This window comes from Lactuca sativa, chromosome 6 (assembly GCF_002870075.4).
Source record: "Lactuca sativa cultivar Salinas chromosome 6, Lsat_Salinas_v11, whole genome shotgun sequence".
In the NCBI taxonomy this organism is placed as follows: Eukaryota; Viridiplantae; Streptophyta; class Magnoliopsida; order Asterales; family Asteraceae; genus Lactuca; species Lactuca sativa.
Window position 1 is genome coordinate 128,255,364 of NC_056628.2, and position 16,961 is coordinate 128,272,324.

General features: G+C 40.1%; 1 protein-coding gene across 1 annotated transcript; it reads right to left on the reverse strand.

Annotated features, from left to right (window-relative positions):
• Positions 1–11,627: 11,627 nt before the first annotated feature.
• LOC111880465 (PAN domain-containing protein At5g03700) lies at positions 11,628–13,154 on the reverse strand. Its single transcript, XM_023876896.2, has one exon. The coding sequence runs from the start codon at positions 13,152–13,154 to the stop codon at positions 11,628–11,630; it is 1,527 nt and encodes a 508-aa protein (XP_023732664.2).
• Between the last annotated feature and the right edge of the window lie 3,807 nt (positions 13,155–16,961).

Genomic DNA, 16,961 nt, shown 5'->3' on the forward strand with positions numbered 1-16,961 from the left:
CTCACATGGACCCAAGAAACTTTGGGTTCCTAAATCTGCTTAACTTTTGCAGGTTATAAGTGACGAGCAGTTCGACGAAGAATGGTACATCGATAGTGGCTGCTCACGTCACATGACAGGGAGGAAAGAAGAGCTCAGGGAATACAGGTCTCTTTCAAATGGTGGCAACGTCAAGTTTGGAAACAATTCTTTCGGCACCATAAAGGGATAGGGAATGATAACTAACGGTGATTTTACTATAAGGAAGGTGGCATATGTGGAAGGACTACAACACAACCTCATCAGTGTATCTCAGCTTGTTGGAGGTACAGGTCTCAAAGTCTCATTCGACGATGAAGGTTCTGAAATTATTGAGAAGAAGACAAAGAAAGTAATTCTCAAGTCGGAGCGTAAGGGTGAGATGTTTCCTCTAAATCTTAAACCCATCAAAGGAAACCCAACTATATGCCTGTTATCAAAAGCTCAATCTGACGAAAGCTGGTTGTGGCACCGAATACTCTCTCATCTCAACTTTAAAGATATTAACAAACTTGTCACTGGAGGTCATGTTCGAGGCCTTCCACTGCTCAAGTTCGACAGAGATCATTTGTGTGCTGCATGTGAAATGGGGAAGCAGAGTCGTCAAAGTCGTCCATCTATAATTAACACAAAAGTTGTTGAACCACTCGAATTACTTCATATTGATTTGTGTGGTCCATCATCTATTGAAAGCATCGGTGGTAGCAAGTATATTGTTGTTATTGTTGATGACTTTTCACGATTTACATGGGTGTTCTTTCTAAAGCTCAAATCTGAAGCGACTCATAAGCTGAAAGTGTTCATCAAGCAGATTGAAGTACAGCTCTAGAAGGTCGTTCGCAACATCAGGAGCGACAATGGTCTGGAATTCAAGAACAGGGAATTTGAAGAATTTCTAGCAGAAAAGGGAATAAGTCACAACTTCTCAGCTCCCTACACACCTCAACAGAACGGAATTGTCGAAAGACGAAACCGATCTTTGTGTGAAGCTTCCCGAACTATGCAAAGTTTCGCTTCCTTACCTCTTTATTTTTGGGCTGATGCTATTTCTGCTGCTTGTTTTACACAGAACAGGTCCTATCTCAACAAGCGATTCACACTCACACCTTATGAGATTCTCAACAACAGGAAGCCCAATGTGAAATTTTTCCACGTGTTCGGCTCAGAATGTTTCATATATAACTCTAAAGAACACCGCAACAAGTTCGATGTCAAAGCCGACGAGGGAATATTTCTGGGCTACTCTCTCACATCCAAAGCATACAGATTCCTAAACAAGCGTTCGAGAAAAATCGAAGAAACCTATTACGTGACTTTTGACGATAGCTATGTCAAAAAGTCACAGGCCAAAGAAGACACCGCTGGGGAAATCTTTCCTCAAACTGGACAGGTCACAGTCGCGATCGCTAATCTATTTGAGAAGTTTATGGAGCTGTTTGACGAACCAGAGAAAGCTACTCTCTCAGAAGCAGGCGCAGCAGACAACAAGGTAGACCATATGAAGCAAATTGTTGAAGAAGCTGCCAGGAGAATGAACGAAGGAGGATTGAATTCTGATGAACCTCCATCCAACGATGCTTCAGTCGAGGGGGAGCCAAGCTCACATGTTGAGGGGGAGCCAAGCTCTACAAATGCAACCGAAAGTACTTCTCCAACCGAAAGTGCTTCACCAACCGAAGGTGCATCAACGCCTGAATACCAAGCACCACAAGAAACCTCTGGACCTCAAGTTTCTCCAAACATTCCAGAAAGCTCATCTATCGAGGGGGAGCAAGCTGATATGACGCTCGACTACGAAAGCCAATCCGAGCCGGAAGAAATGATCAACGCTGAACTAGACCCCACCTTTGATCCAAACTATCCTCCTCTTGTCAAATGGACCAGAGATCATCCTATCTCTCAAGGGGTTGGTGATGTCTCTGAAAAGGTCCTGACCCGATCACAACTCAAGGAAAAACAGACATCCTTATTTTCCAAAGTTGAGTTTTGTATGTTTAACTCATTCGTATCAAAAGTTGAACCGAAGACAGTTAACACTGCTCTCGATCACTCCGATTGGGTTCAAGCAATGCAAGACAAACTGAATGAATTTGAAAGGAACAAAGTCTGGCGCCTCATTCCAACTCCTCCAGATGCCTCGGTTGTTGGTCTCAAATGGGTCTTTAGGAATAAAATGGACAAGGAAGGGAATGTTATAAGGAACAAAGCTCGTCTGGTGGTAAAGGGATATTGCCAGGAGGAAGGGATTGATTATGAAGAGACTTTCGCTCCTGTAGCTAGGCTGGAATTTGTAAGAATATTTCTTGCTTACGCTGCCCACAAAAACTTTGAAGTTTTCCAAATGGACGTCAAGTGTGCATTTCTTAATGGAGAACTCGAAGAAACCATGTATGTGGAGCAACCTCCTGGGTTCGTGAACGAAAAATATCCAAATCATTGCTACATTCTGGATAAAGTTGTGTATGGCCTCAAACAAGCTCCGAGAGCCTGGTATGAAACGCTAACTAAATTCTTAAAGATGTCTAAATTCAAACAAGGTTCGGTTGACCCAACCTTCTTTCGCAAAAAGGAAGGTAACCACCTTATGATAGTTCAAATTTATGTCGATGACATCATCTTTGGCTCAACGAATCCCAGCCTAACAGCTGAATTCAGAAAGCTGATGGAGACTAAATTTGAAATGAGCTCAATGGGTCCTATTAACTTTTTCCTTGGTTTAAATATTAGACAGGGACCCGAAGGTATCTTTATCAATCAGGAAGCTTACACGAAGACTCTCCTAGCAAAGTTTGGTATGATGGTAGACTCCAAAGTCAAAGTCCCAATGGCATTCGGCACTAAGCTAACTCCATCCCTAGACAAACCGGCTGTTGATATCACGCTCTATCGTCAAATGATTGGCTCACTAATGTATCTTACTGCTAGCAGGCCTGACATCATGTTCTCTGTATGTTACTGTGCTAGATTTCAGGCAAACCCACGTGAACCTCACATGCTTGCAGTGAAGAACATTCGACGCTATCTCAAGCGAACTACCTCCTTAGGTCTATGGTATCCTTCCAACTCAGGCTTTTTCGTTCAAGCCTATTCAGATGCAGACCTTGGAGGATGTGGACTCGACAGAAAAAGCACCACTGGCGGCTGTCAATTCCTTGACGGGAAGTTGGTTAGCTGGCAATCCAAGAAACAAACGTGCGTGTCGTTGTCTACTGCCGAAGCGGAATACATAGCCGCTGCATCCTGCACCTCTCAAGTGATTTGGATCCAAAGTCAACTGCGAGACTATGGACTCAATATGAAGAAGATCCCACTATATTGTGACTCTGAAAGTGTAATTAGGATCTGTCATAACCCAGTGCAACACTCTAAAACCAAACACATTGCACTGAGGTATCACTTCATCAAAGATCACGTGGAAGATGGAAACGTCGAAGTTCACTTCGTAAGAACCACTGATCAACTGGCTGACGTCTTTACCAAAGCTCTTCCTGAAGCGTCATTCAACAGAATATTGCAAGGGCTAGGTATGATGGAATCAGAGTCAGTACCTCAAACTACCTCTCAACCTCAAACGTAAGAAGCAAAATTTGACCGGACGTTCAGATTCGGTTAAATCATCTGACTTGCTCATCACCACAAAGGTAGTTTTCTTGGTTGTATATTTCTTGTACAAAATTGTTTATCTTATTGTTAAAAGTATTTTCTGATTGCATGTCTAAATTCCTTGGTTTCCTAAAATTTTCCAAAACCGAAACCTACCGAAGGTTCGGGTTCGGTTTTTCAAAATTTTCTTCAACCGAAACCAACCAAACGCTCGGGTTCGGTTTTTCAAAATTTTCTTCAACCGAAACCAACCGAACGCTCGGGTTCGGTTTTTCAAAATTTTCTTGAACCGAAACCAACCGAACGCTCGGGTTCGGTTTTTCAACTTTTTCTCAACCGAACGCTCGGGTTCGGTTTTTCAACTTTTTCCCAACCGAACGTTCGGGTTCGGTTAACAAATTTTTCCAAAGTTTTTTTTACTCTTTCTAAGTCTATTTTTTTCTTGCTTATTTTTTTATTTTATTATTTTATTTCATTTTTATTTTTTCTCTATTTCAAAAACTCCAAAAATATTTTCTTATCTTTTTGTGTTCGTTCGTTTATGGGGATATAATTGTTGGATTACTTAAGTGTCCCTAGAAGCATGTTGCTGTATGTGTCCCAAGCCTCATAAGATTTTGAATAATAGCCTTCATGACCTGGTATAAACAAACCTTGTCTTCCCAATAAGGCTACTACATTTATTCTAATCGTGAGCTACCTCACTCTCTTCTCACATGAGTTAAGAGTTTTTCTGCTTGGTCCTTATTTTCGCAGCAGAGGTACTTTAATTTCTTACACCATCTCCATTACATTTCTCCATTACATTCGTTTCATCAACGTAACCCTTGAGACTCTCAGGAATTACCACTGAGGTTTATGGTTACACAACATCTGTGTTTATGATCTTAGTTTCGTGCCACTACGAGCTGAGTGAAACCCCAAATTCAACACCTAATCTGAATTGACGGTGAACAATTAATTTGCTCATGTTTTCACCAAACGAATTGACGGATGTATCCTACTGAAATCTCAAATTTTTATTTTTTTGTGATTCCTATGAAATTGTTAAACACCATAACATTTCTTCCCTTGGGATCCAGTTTTTAATTTTTTTGAGATTTTATATTTTCCAAGCTACTTAAAATTAATTCCTACCTACTTGTTCAACAGACTACACCGGTCTCACAAGTACTTTGTTCACTTTCTTTCTTATTTCAAGATTAGAATTGCTGAATCAAAGCGAAAGCCACCCTTACTTAGCCTAATTAAAAGAAGCCTTTCAACATTTCTTAATAAATGTTTGATCGTAATTCAACGGGAATCCACATAAACACTTTAAGGTCTCTCTTGATCTTGAAGGAAGAGATTCGTGCCCGGGATCACTTGTTTCGTGTCATTATTGACATCACATTTATTCCTAAAAGAGTTGCTTTATTCCTTTTTTTTTACACTCTTAGCACGAAAATCTTTGATTTTCCAAAATTCCATTACTAATTATTACAGGCTGTATTATTACTTTGGTGGTTAATTATCAAGCTGTGGTCAAAAAGCATCCACGTGGGCAATTAATTCAAAAGATGTCATTTAAAAGATAAGACGAAAGGTTGCTGACTCAGGCGGGAAATAAAAGGATTGAATTTCAACCGGTGGTAAAAAGGGAACGCGTGTGAATTTGAAACACCCACTCTTTTACTGACATAATGGACGCGTGTGCGAATTTCAACCGATTCCTCTCTGGCACTTAAAGGCGCGTGAGGATTTGAAACAGTTTGTTCTGAAACGGCGCTTGTTGGGTGGCGTGATCCTAGGAATCTGACACTCTCTCTCCTACGTGATCATCGCATAGAAGATTTGAAACGAGTTTTCTCTCTCCTTTTACCCACTATAAAAGGCAGTCTATACTCTCATTTACCTTTTTACTGCATCCGGATTTTCTAGAGAGCAAAAACTCCCAGAAGCTTTACTGTTCATCTTCTTCTTCCTACCTTCAACAATGGCAGAATCATCCTCAGTCCATGCTACCTCACACATCCTTCCCATTCGTCCTCAACAGTGCTTGGTGATTGACCTAACACCTCAGGCGTATGATTCTTACATGTTTCCGATCATCGAGTGCCTGAAGTACTCGCAAATCGCTCCTGCACTATCTCGGGTTGAGTCTGTGCCCATGGTGCTTCTATCGCAGGTGTATGCGACTGCTCATTACGATAAAGCAGTCGACAGGGTGTTCTTCGAGGTGTCTGATCACAAGACCTCGATTTCAAGGCAACGATTTAGTACACTGCTAGGGTTTGCTGCTGACCCTTCAAGAATCAATCCGGAGACGATTCCGGTGGGCCATCTTTACAACATGTTTTACAACATGGGGTACACGGAGGTGCTCACCTCCGTCGCAAAGTTCAAGAAATCCTGCTTGCTGCCGCAGTGGAACGGCATGTTCACAGTCCTCTTCAAGGGCTTATCTGAAAGGAGCTCAGGATCCGATGGTTCAAGTCGACTGTTCCTGTCGATTATGTATGCAATCCGATGGTTCAACTTTGGGTTGGTCCTCTGGCAACAGCTCATCCAGAGCCTTTCTTCTTCATCACGACATTTTGAGGTGTCGTTTGCCCGGTTCTGGACTCTTATCACAAAGTGGGCAATGGATAAGTTCGACGTCCCCACTGTTGCTGGTGCATCGATGTCTTCGGTTGGTACCTTTCATACCAAGAAGATCATCGTCTCCGATGCATCCAAGTTTTCTTTCATTGGCTCTATTCTGGAGACAATGTACGGCGATGTTCCTTCTGACAGCAGGATCATCAGGACGATTAAGGAGTTCAAACAGTCAGGACCGAGGGAACTTACACCGGAAATGCTAAAGTCCATCCATGATGCTGACAAACCGGTTAACAGGGGCAAAAAGGCGGAAAAAGGGAAGCAAGTGACCAATGCTCCTAAAGGTCCTTCTCCCAGGAAAAGGAAACAAACGAAACCTGCCCAGTCACCACAGCAGAAGATAAGGAAGACTCAACCGAAGCGAAAACTTCTTATCCCTTCCTCTTCAAGTGACCTAGAAAACGAGCGTTCGGGTTCGGACGGCTCTCAAAGAGGCGAAACCCCTCAAAGAGGCAACACCCCACCCCGATCTCCTACCCCAAACATGGAAATCCATAATTCACCCATTCCTTCACCTCCTCAAACCATCCCTACTTCCATTCCCACCATAACCCCCACTACCGCTATTCCTCAAACCTCTTTCCCTATACCACCACCCATTTTCACAGATACAACTACAACCACTGCAAAGGTTACAACCAACGTATCTGATACGGGGGTTCATACCAGTGCAACCGAAACACCACCCGTAACCGAACCACCTCAAACCGAAACCCAGCATACAACCAAACCTATCCATACTCAACCACCACCCGAAACTACCCCCACCACCACTCAACCTGAACCTACCCAAACCACCATACTCCCAGCTTCACCACCCCCACCATCTCCAGATCATGCCTCTGATGGAAATAACCCGTTCCTTGGAGGTGACAACATGACCTTCGATTCGGTCTACTTTAGTCCGTTTCAGGTTCAAAGTGACGAAGAGGATGATGCTCCAGTGACAAAGAAACATCTAAAGGAGCTTAACGAGAAGGTTGATTTGCTTCTTGCGTCATCCACAAACACTCAATCCTCTCTTTCTGAAGCCGCTCTTCAGAAGATTGTTGATGCCTTCTCCAGGGCTCAGCATGATTCTGTAGCTTCAGCCACTGCCGCCATAGACGCCTCCACAAAAGCATGTGAGGCTGCGACCGCAAAAGTCGATAAACTATTCTCAGACGCCTCTTCCCTGTTGAAGTCCTTACAGGAGAGCGCTGATGCCACCAAGACAACTTTGGAACCTATCGTTCAACAGTTGGCCAAGTTCGTCTCAACGGAGTTACAGTCATTCGCTACTCTTCGCCAATCCATCACCGATGACAACTCGGCCCTTTGTGCCTCCATTGATGAGCGCCTCGCTAAGCTACAGGAGGATCTCGCAGCTGAAAACTCATTAGTGGACGTTCTGGCAAGCAAAACCACCGCCCTCAAGGTCAAGAGCACTCAGCTTTCAAACTCACAGCAACAGCTTGAAGCTCTTCGATCCGAACGGGAGGTTATAAAAACTTGTGTTTCGGATGTACACGCTGCCCTATCTAACATCCTAGAAGCACACGATCCGATTCTCAATCATTCGGTGAGGCGAACCCTTGCTGAAAAACTTGCTCCTGCCATGGACCTTCTCAGCAAAATTGAAGGCTTACCTAGTTTCGTGTCCGATCCGAAACAAGGGGGAGAAGTGAAGTCCGGATCGAAACCACCTCCTTCCTCCAAAGCTACTCACACAACCGAACCACCTCCGACTGGTCAAGCTTCGGGTTCGGGTGTGAAGGATAAAGGGAAGAACATAGCTGAGGAAGAAGATGAAGATGAAGATGAAGATGATGAAACCATTGCGGACATGTTGAAACGCAAAAACAGTCGCAATGTTGATGATGATGTCAATCGTGTGGCGCGAGAGGCTGAAGAAGTCGAACGCAAGCAGAAAGAAGCCCACGATCTCCTTGAGAGCAGGAAGACTCTCTTCCCTGCCTGCACTCGGGAGCGAATGATTAAGGAGGCCATAGATACTCCTAGCATCCTATGGCTCGAGCTGGTGATCTCCTTCGACTGCTATAATTCTGTCGATTCGCAGTTCGACATGTCGTTGACTCGAAAGGCGTTTATCTTCTACGCCTTCTCCAATATTTTTGAAGTCCCTCATCCGAACCCTGAGGTTGATAGGGAGTTGATCGAATTCTATCTGAAGGCTGCTCGTCCTCAATATCAAACATGGAGCGCCCAAAAGATAGTGAACGTTCGGGTCTTGAAGCCTTATACCGAAGGAAGGTTCATCAACGTTCGGTTCAAGGTGATTCGAGGGTCTGCAAGAACTGAACATCCTATATCCCTGGCAGATCTACCGAATCTAAATCCTCATGATTGGATTGTCTTGCATAATATCCTTTTGACTGATGAAGCCGAATATGGTCCAATTATAGACCATCTCAAAAGGATGTTAGTCTGTTACATCATGGAGGTTGCCCTAATTGATCAGGAGGTTGCCACAGTCTTCAAGAAGAAACCGAAGATAACTCCTGTGGGATCGGCCAGTGATCTCAATCAAATGCAAATGGGCAAGATCGACCCGAGACGCAATTCGGTTATGTTCACTAGAGCGGAAGGACATAAATGTCTCTTTGCTTTAGCTGACAAACATCTTTACACCACTGCTTGTCTAGAGCATGTGTTATCGATCATCCGAAGGTGTAAAGAGAATGCAGCGGATGATGTCAAGTACTTCAACGACATGATCCAATGGTACATCAGGTTTAGACAGACGATACTTGCTCTCATCTCGCGTCTGTTTAATACTGTGAAGAAGAAGGTACCTGCCTCGGCTGCTGGCCCAAGTAACAAGTGAAGATCTCGCTCCAATTGACGCAAAGGGGGAGATTGTTGGGTTGAAGATTCGTTTGAAGATTGCGTCAATGGGCTCGGCTGTTAGTCCGTTTATTTTGTACTCCGGTTTTGGGCCTGTCCATACCGTGACCTTGCTAGGTTTATTATATAAGTATATGCTTGCATGCATATTAGGTTAATGATTAAACGATCTAGTAATAAAGATTACGATAGTATTGCAGATTACTTTTATCGTTCTTGTAAACCTCCAACCCTCTACAGTTGATGTTCTTTATCGAGCTCTTCTGAGGGTTATTTTATAATCATTCGACACGTTTGATTCATTCTTGACTTGTTCTTTACTTTCGTGTTCTTGCTGTTTAATTATTATTTACCTGTTTGAGATCTAATCGATCTTCAAGATTAAGTTTTAATCTCATCATATATATATATATAAGCTTATTGGTTTTATACCTCAAATTTGTACCTGCATAACTTAATTTTATTTTTCAAATTACCTATTTCAGATGAAATTTTGACAGGTTAACAAATACTATGTTTCATGAGCACAGTAAGAAAAAAAATACTTACTAGCGCAAACATTTTGTTATATCTGAAAGGAAATAGGAGTTATTAAGGTAATTAAATTTTCGAGCTATTCACATATAGGTAACTACCTTTTTTTTGTACACATCTAGGTAACAAACTTTTTGGAGCTGTTCACATATGACCATTATGACCTTCTGTAGCAGGTTACATCCAGCTACAACAGGTCACAATGGTTATATGTGAACACTTTCAACAATTTCGTTACCTAGATGTGTACAAAAAAATAGTTACCTAAATATAAATAAAACCAAAAGTAAGAGTGAATTACACAAATGGTCCCTATGGCTTGGAGGAATTTATGCTTTTGGTCCCTAACTTATTTTTTAACTCGGATGGTCCCTACTGTTTATTTTTGTTGCTCACTTAGTCCCTGTCTTACCTAAAAAGACTATTATGCCCTTATTAATTTATTTTTATAATTAGTTTTCTTATTTACGTATTTGTTTTTATATGTTTAAAAATATTAACAGACCCCACATATCTGTATCTTCTCACCGAAAACCTGAAACCACATTTGAGAAATTTAATCTAGGTCCTAATGGTAACCATCCCATCCATCATCCTCTTCAATTCTATTTTATTTCCATATTTAGTGACATGGAAGTCTTCACCATCCTTTTTTTGATCCTTCAACTCTGGTGAACAAACACCATAACCCACTGTCTCTTCACTTTATGGGTTGTGGTGTTGGTTCGTTGGAGTTAAAGGATCGAAAAATAATGGATGGTGAAGATGTCGACGTCACTAAAGATGGAAAAGAAATAGAAGTTGAGGATGATGAGAGATGGGATGGTGAGGAGATACAGATATGTGGGGTCTATTAGTTTTTATAAACATATAAAAAATACATAAATAAGAAAATTAATTAAAAAAACTAAATTAATAAGGGCACAATAATCTTTTTAGGTAAGACAAGAACCAAGCGCAACAAAAAGAAACAGTAGGGACCATTCGAATTAAAAAAATAAGTTATGGACCAAACGCACAAATTCCCCAAACCTGACCATTCGTGTAATTTACTCTTACTTTTGGTTTTGTTCGTATTTGGCTAATTGTTTTTTTAAACGTCTAGGTAACGAACTTTTTGAAAGTGTTCACATGTAACCATTATGACCTACTGAATTATGACATGTTACAACAGTTCGTAATGGTCATATATGAACAGTTCCAAAAAGTTTGTTATCTATATGTATACAAAAAGAAAAAAGTTAACTATATGTGAAAAAACCGAAAAATTAATTATCTTAATTAATCATATTCCCAATCTAAAACACATCTTACCGACTTCAAAGCTGAATTGCATTTCAGTCCGGTTTCAGTTATATATTCAACACCAAAAAACACATCTATCTGAAACCCAAAATAAAAATACTAAGGTCCCATTTGATAGTTTCTGTCTGGGAAAGTGTTGTCTGGTAAAGTGTTATCTGGGAAAGTTTTCTGACTGAGAAAGAAACTATGCTGTTTGATTATACATCTGATTGACTCTGTTAAATGATGAAAAAAATAATAATTCAATAAAAAATAAATTAAAAAAAAGTTATTTAAAAAAATTAATAATCCAATAAAGAAAGAAAGAGACGGGGTTTGATGTATAATTGTCTTTCCAGCCCATTCAGCCGAAAATATATAATTTTGGGCTTTCTGGGAAAGACATATTTTACCGGGAAAGACCCATTTTTTTATGCAAATCAAATAGTCTTCCGGTACATTCAGGCAGAAAAATCTGTTTGGACATGAAAAAATACGTATCAAACGGAGCCTAACAACATTCTGTCTTAATCAACTTGGAGTTATCAAAACAAACCAAACTATTATGAGCAAATCTAGAGACTAATTAATTTCCTTGGTAGAATCTTCCGAGCTGAGTCCTTAGTGCAACTACAATCTTGCAAAGCATTAAAGACCTTTTGTATATATATGAATAATTAAAAGGTCCTCTACTTTACATTTCAAGATGATTGCGTTTGACTTAATTCAAGAGCCTTCAATTTAGTGGACCCAAGATCCCTATACGATCCAACACCACGAGCCACTCCTTCCTCTTCTACGTATCTTCTTTTTTCCCTTGCAGCTCTTTTCCAAAACAGCCCCATAACTCCCAAAAATATCAAAACTACCCCACATAATAACCCTATCCCAACACCCAACCACACCACCATCTTCTTCTTCCCACCACCTTCTTTCACCTTAAAGTATCCCATCTTAGTTTCATCCTCAACAGCCACAAGTGTTTGTATGGGGTAATCTATGGTGTAGCAGAACCCAGATGTGTTACTGTACACCGCTCCCCAACACGTGCACACTTCTTCACATGCACTCTCACACTTCGCTAATGAACTCTTTCTCGTGTACGCCATTATTTCTTTGTAGGGTAGCTCAACTCCGTATTTTCTCAACACCCGATATTTTCTATCAAACAAGCCACAGAAGTCACCGCCGGCGACTTTTTTCCGGTTACCCGGAATCTCACAACTGCCGGAGATGTATTCCTTCCGGTCGTCTAAACAAGAACAGCCCTTACCCGGCTGGCAGAGGCCATAGCTACCGCAGGTGCTTGGCAGCTCACATGGGTCGGATATTTGCTTGAAATCCACTACCCATGATGACCCGGTCCAAAAATAGGCAATTAGATTTCCATCAGGTTCGAGTCGGATCCTGCGATTACCCAAACCGGGTTGTTGGAAGGTGCTAAAAGGCTGAACATCAACTGGTGTAGACCCGTTTTGGTACATGCCCAGATACCCGTCCGGGTTTAATATGACCCAGATAGGTCCTTCGCCTTCAAACACGCGAGCTTTAGCTTGTAAAGGATTGTGCTTAAGGTATAACTCACCATGAACCGTATCGTGATCAGAACTTGAATTCATGTTGAACTTCGCGTAAAAACCGATAAAATTGGATCCGAGCTTCATTGAATAAATCGCATTTGATGAAACTAATTTCATGGCGCTTGTGAAATTTTGATTCTCCATGAGGGTATTATAGGGAAATTGAAAACTCTGCCAAAGTATGGAAATTGTGCCAGTTACCTTCTCGATTAGTAAATTTGACGTGTTCGAGATGCGTACACGGTCCCCATCGGTGTAGGTTGACCAAAATAGCCCTGTGTGCGTATCAGAAATTACAAGGCTGCCATCGAATATGATTCGAGTCTGGTCAGACCACCTTGCTAATTTGTTTGTATTGGCGATCCAAAGTGGCTCCTTGGAGGGGACGTGGATCACGGCAAGGGACAGTTGATTTTGGTTTACTCGGAGGAAACCCAGTGAGTAGTTACCAACTGAGTCACTGAGCAGTGTTTGAAATGATGAGGTGGATAAATCGGGGGCAGTGTTGAAGCCTTTGAGTAGTTCATGTGGGGCTCCGGAGTGGTAGGTTGCGGTGGTGGTGAAATGAGAAAGTAGGGTAACTAGAAAGAGGGTCAGCTGAGTCCACCGTGAGCAACAAAGAGTGTTGATGATGAGCTGCCTGGCCATGTTGATGTTGAAAGTAAACGAGCTCCTTCATGTGATAGAGAAGAACTCCATATATATATATATATATATATATATATATATATATATATATATATATATATATATATATATATATATATATATATATATATATATATATATAATTTAATACAGTTTATTTACGGTTGAATTTACAAAATTTACAATTTAATACAATCCATTTTGCAAAAATTCAAAACTTCAAAGGAGTTAAATAAAGTTTATCATCACCACCCACCACAACACTAATCTCATGTGTCACCATTGCAACCATCCTTCCTTCAAAATCATATATATATGTATATAAAGTCATATATTCACTGATTAAATACTTTATTCATATATAAAGTCATATATTCACTGATTAAATACTTTATTCACAGTTTAATAAAATATTAATTCATTTATTTAGAGTTAATATAAAATAATTATAAAACTACTACATTCTTACATATTTATACTATATAAAAAATTAATATATTTACAAGAAAATTAATACAAAATTCAAACATAAATAATTCATATTTTAACACAAAATTTATAAAAAAAATCACAGCTTAATATAATTCACAGTTTCACACAGCTAGTTTAATTCTTAATATAGTTAGTTTCCAACTTAATACACTGAATTCACAATTTAATACAGTCGATTCATAACTTAATACAATGAATTCACAATTTAATATATAAAATTCATCGTTTAATATAATAATTTCACAATTTAAATTGTGTATTATAGACAAAATAATATAGTAAATTCATAGTTTAATTCTTACTGTTCACAATTTAATTTAGTCTATTTACATTTTTTTTACGACCAATAACATCATAGAGGATAGAAGTAAAAACCTACAATATTATTTGAACATTTAATTCATTCGTATGCAATTTAACATAAAAATTATATAAAAATCACAATTTAATATATCAAATTCACAGTTTAATTCAGTGTATTTATAGTTTAATTTACAAATTCACAACTCAATGTAGTATATTCACATCTAATTCAATATATTCACAATTTAATACATATTTCATCAAATATGAAGCTCTTACCATGCTACAATAATCATATATGGATTAAAAAAATCATAGTTTAGTATACTATTTTGTTTATATTTCACAATTTAAAAAATTAGTTCACACTCAATCATAACTTAAAACATTATTTCAGACATGCATTCACAACTTAACAGACTAGTTCAAATACTCATTCATAATATTCACACCTTAAAACATAGATATTTTTATTGAGACATTTCATCAAACACCTTGTGTGCATGTTGTTTTTAGAAATTAGTTTTCAGAAATCAAAAAGAAAGAGAGCAAAGAAAGGAGGCGACAACAGAAGATGAGTTCTTATTAAAAAAAAATAACCAGATCTTACCATAAAACATCATAAGACGGTGGAACTACCACCTGCCACCAAAGAAGACGAGTTTTTGTTATTTCTTGATAAATCTAACCACAAAAAAACTTTAATGGCTTCAGATTTGCTCCAGTGTAGTCGGTTGCCAGATCTGAGCTTGTAATAGTATTATAGATCATCATGAAAACAGATCTGAAGCAATGTGAAGGCGGTGTTTGTAGGAGAAAATGACGGCTGTGGTGAAACATAAGCGAAAGGATGAGGAGTTGACAGCTGGTGGAACAAATCTGATACCTGAAGGTGTTTCTGGTGGTGTTTGTGGCGGAGCAGATGCGAGAGGAGTAAAATGAGGTCGTGAAAGTCACAGATCCGGAAGATCTAATGCAACGATGGTCAGAAAATCACAGATCTGGAATATCTAATGCAATGGAGATCATAGATCTATACCAAAATTCTCAGATCTGAACGTCAGTGGTAGCAGAAATCATAGATCTGAACCGAATATTGCAGATCTGTAGGACGCAATGTCAGATCTGGACGGCGGAATGTTGGATCTGGTGGTTGACGATGAGCAACGCCGATTATGTAAGGTTTTGGAGGCGACGATTGCAGGTTCTTTGTAGCGGCGCTACTGTTCAGTCGGAGAAGTCATCAGAAAAAGAAGACAACAGTAGTGGTAGGTAGCGGATGACATCAAGGTGGTGGTAGAGTTGCAACATTTGTGGTGTGTGGCGAAGGTAGGTGGTGGCAGTCGGTGGTAGAGGTGGTGTTGAAGTTTATGAGTTCTTGAAGATTCATGAGAGTTTTGAAAAAGTTTGAAAGAGTTTGAAAGTTTTTTTTTTGAAGTTTTAGTGTATCAGATATGATGTTTAATGGGTGTAATGTTATGAATATATTTGACAAAAATACCCTTAATGAAATGGTTCTTAGGGGTTCTTAATCTTTTTTGGTTCTCATTTGAACCTTTATATATATATATATATATATATATATATATATATATATATATATATATATACAGAGAGAGAGAGAGAAAGAGAGAGAGAGAGAATTTCTTATTTCGAAAACAACCGAGAACAAATTTAGACTACACAATTTTTTTACTTAAAATTATAATATAATATTCATATAAATCAAAAAATAATTAAAAACAATTACAAACTTACGAACCAACACCACCTACGACCACTACCTACCACCCATCACAACCACCTACAAACTACCACCCACCAACCACCACCATTCAACCCCCCCCCCCCCCCCCCCCCCCCGCGGTCATTCACCTACCACCAGTCACCACCCACCATTATCCACCAACCACGCATCACCACAACCTTCAATCCATTATCACCACCCATCACGACCACCCACAACTACCACCCATCATGAGCACCCCCACCACCTCCACCACCACTCATGACCAGTAACCCCACTTCTACCACCCACCACAATCAACAGCACTAGCTATCACCATCCCCACAATCCACCCCCACCAACCACCACCCGCTACTACCACCATCACAACCACCCGCCACCACAACCTTCCCCAACATCATAACCACCACCACCTACCACCACCCACCACTTATTCACCACCACCACCTGCAACTACCACCACCTTCCAATATCACAATCACCCACTTCCACCACCAACACCCCTACCACCTTCACCACCGTTCCCACCACTACCCACACACCACCACCTATCACCACCCCTGTAACATCCCAAAAATCATAGGAATTTAAATTTAAAAAAAGCAACTCATTAACCATAAGGTGTTTACAAAAAAACCATTGTTTCAAAAGTATAATCATAATTAGAGTATCCCAAGACCCAATTTCATAAAAACAAGAATATATGCATGATCACGCCTTCGTTTTCCTATGAGCATCTGAAGTACTTGAAACAATAAACGGAAACCATAAGCCAGAGCTTAGTGAGTTCCCCCAAAGTACCACCACACAACATAGCAAACAACAGCATGTAAATATGAGCATTCATCCTGACTGGACCGCCTCGCAGATCCTTCAGCCTATATGGGTTACTCTCCAGGCCTTCGGCTTGACTTGACCACCTCACAATCCCTACAGACTATCCGGACCGCCTCGGGTGTCTTGGCCTTCAGAACAAAGCAGGACTGCCTCAACCTAACCACGATATGTCGACATATACAACAAATAAATATAAACATATATCCAGCAAATACATGTAATCAAACAGATCTAATAATATGTCATATAACCAGCATAACATCGTCCTATATACCCGGATACATAACCTAATGGGTCGGCATTGGTGCCTTTGACCCACAAGTAAAGTGAGGAAAACTCACATCCCAGTCCAAACAAATCTTCGAATAGGTCTCTACTCCGAATATCGGCTTAACCCGTCACCTATTCATCAAATAGTAACCAATCTC

Bases quoted from the DNA above. Each gene is read 5' to 3' on its own strand.
- LOC111880465 (XM_023876896.2), bottom strand. From the start codon at position 13,154: ATGGCCAGGCAGCTCATCATCAACACTCTTTGTTGCTCACGGTGGACT.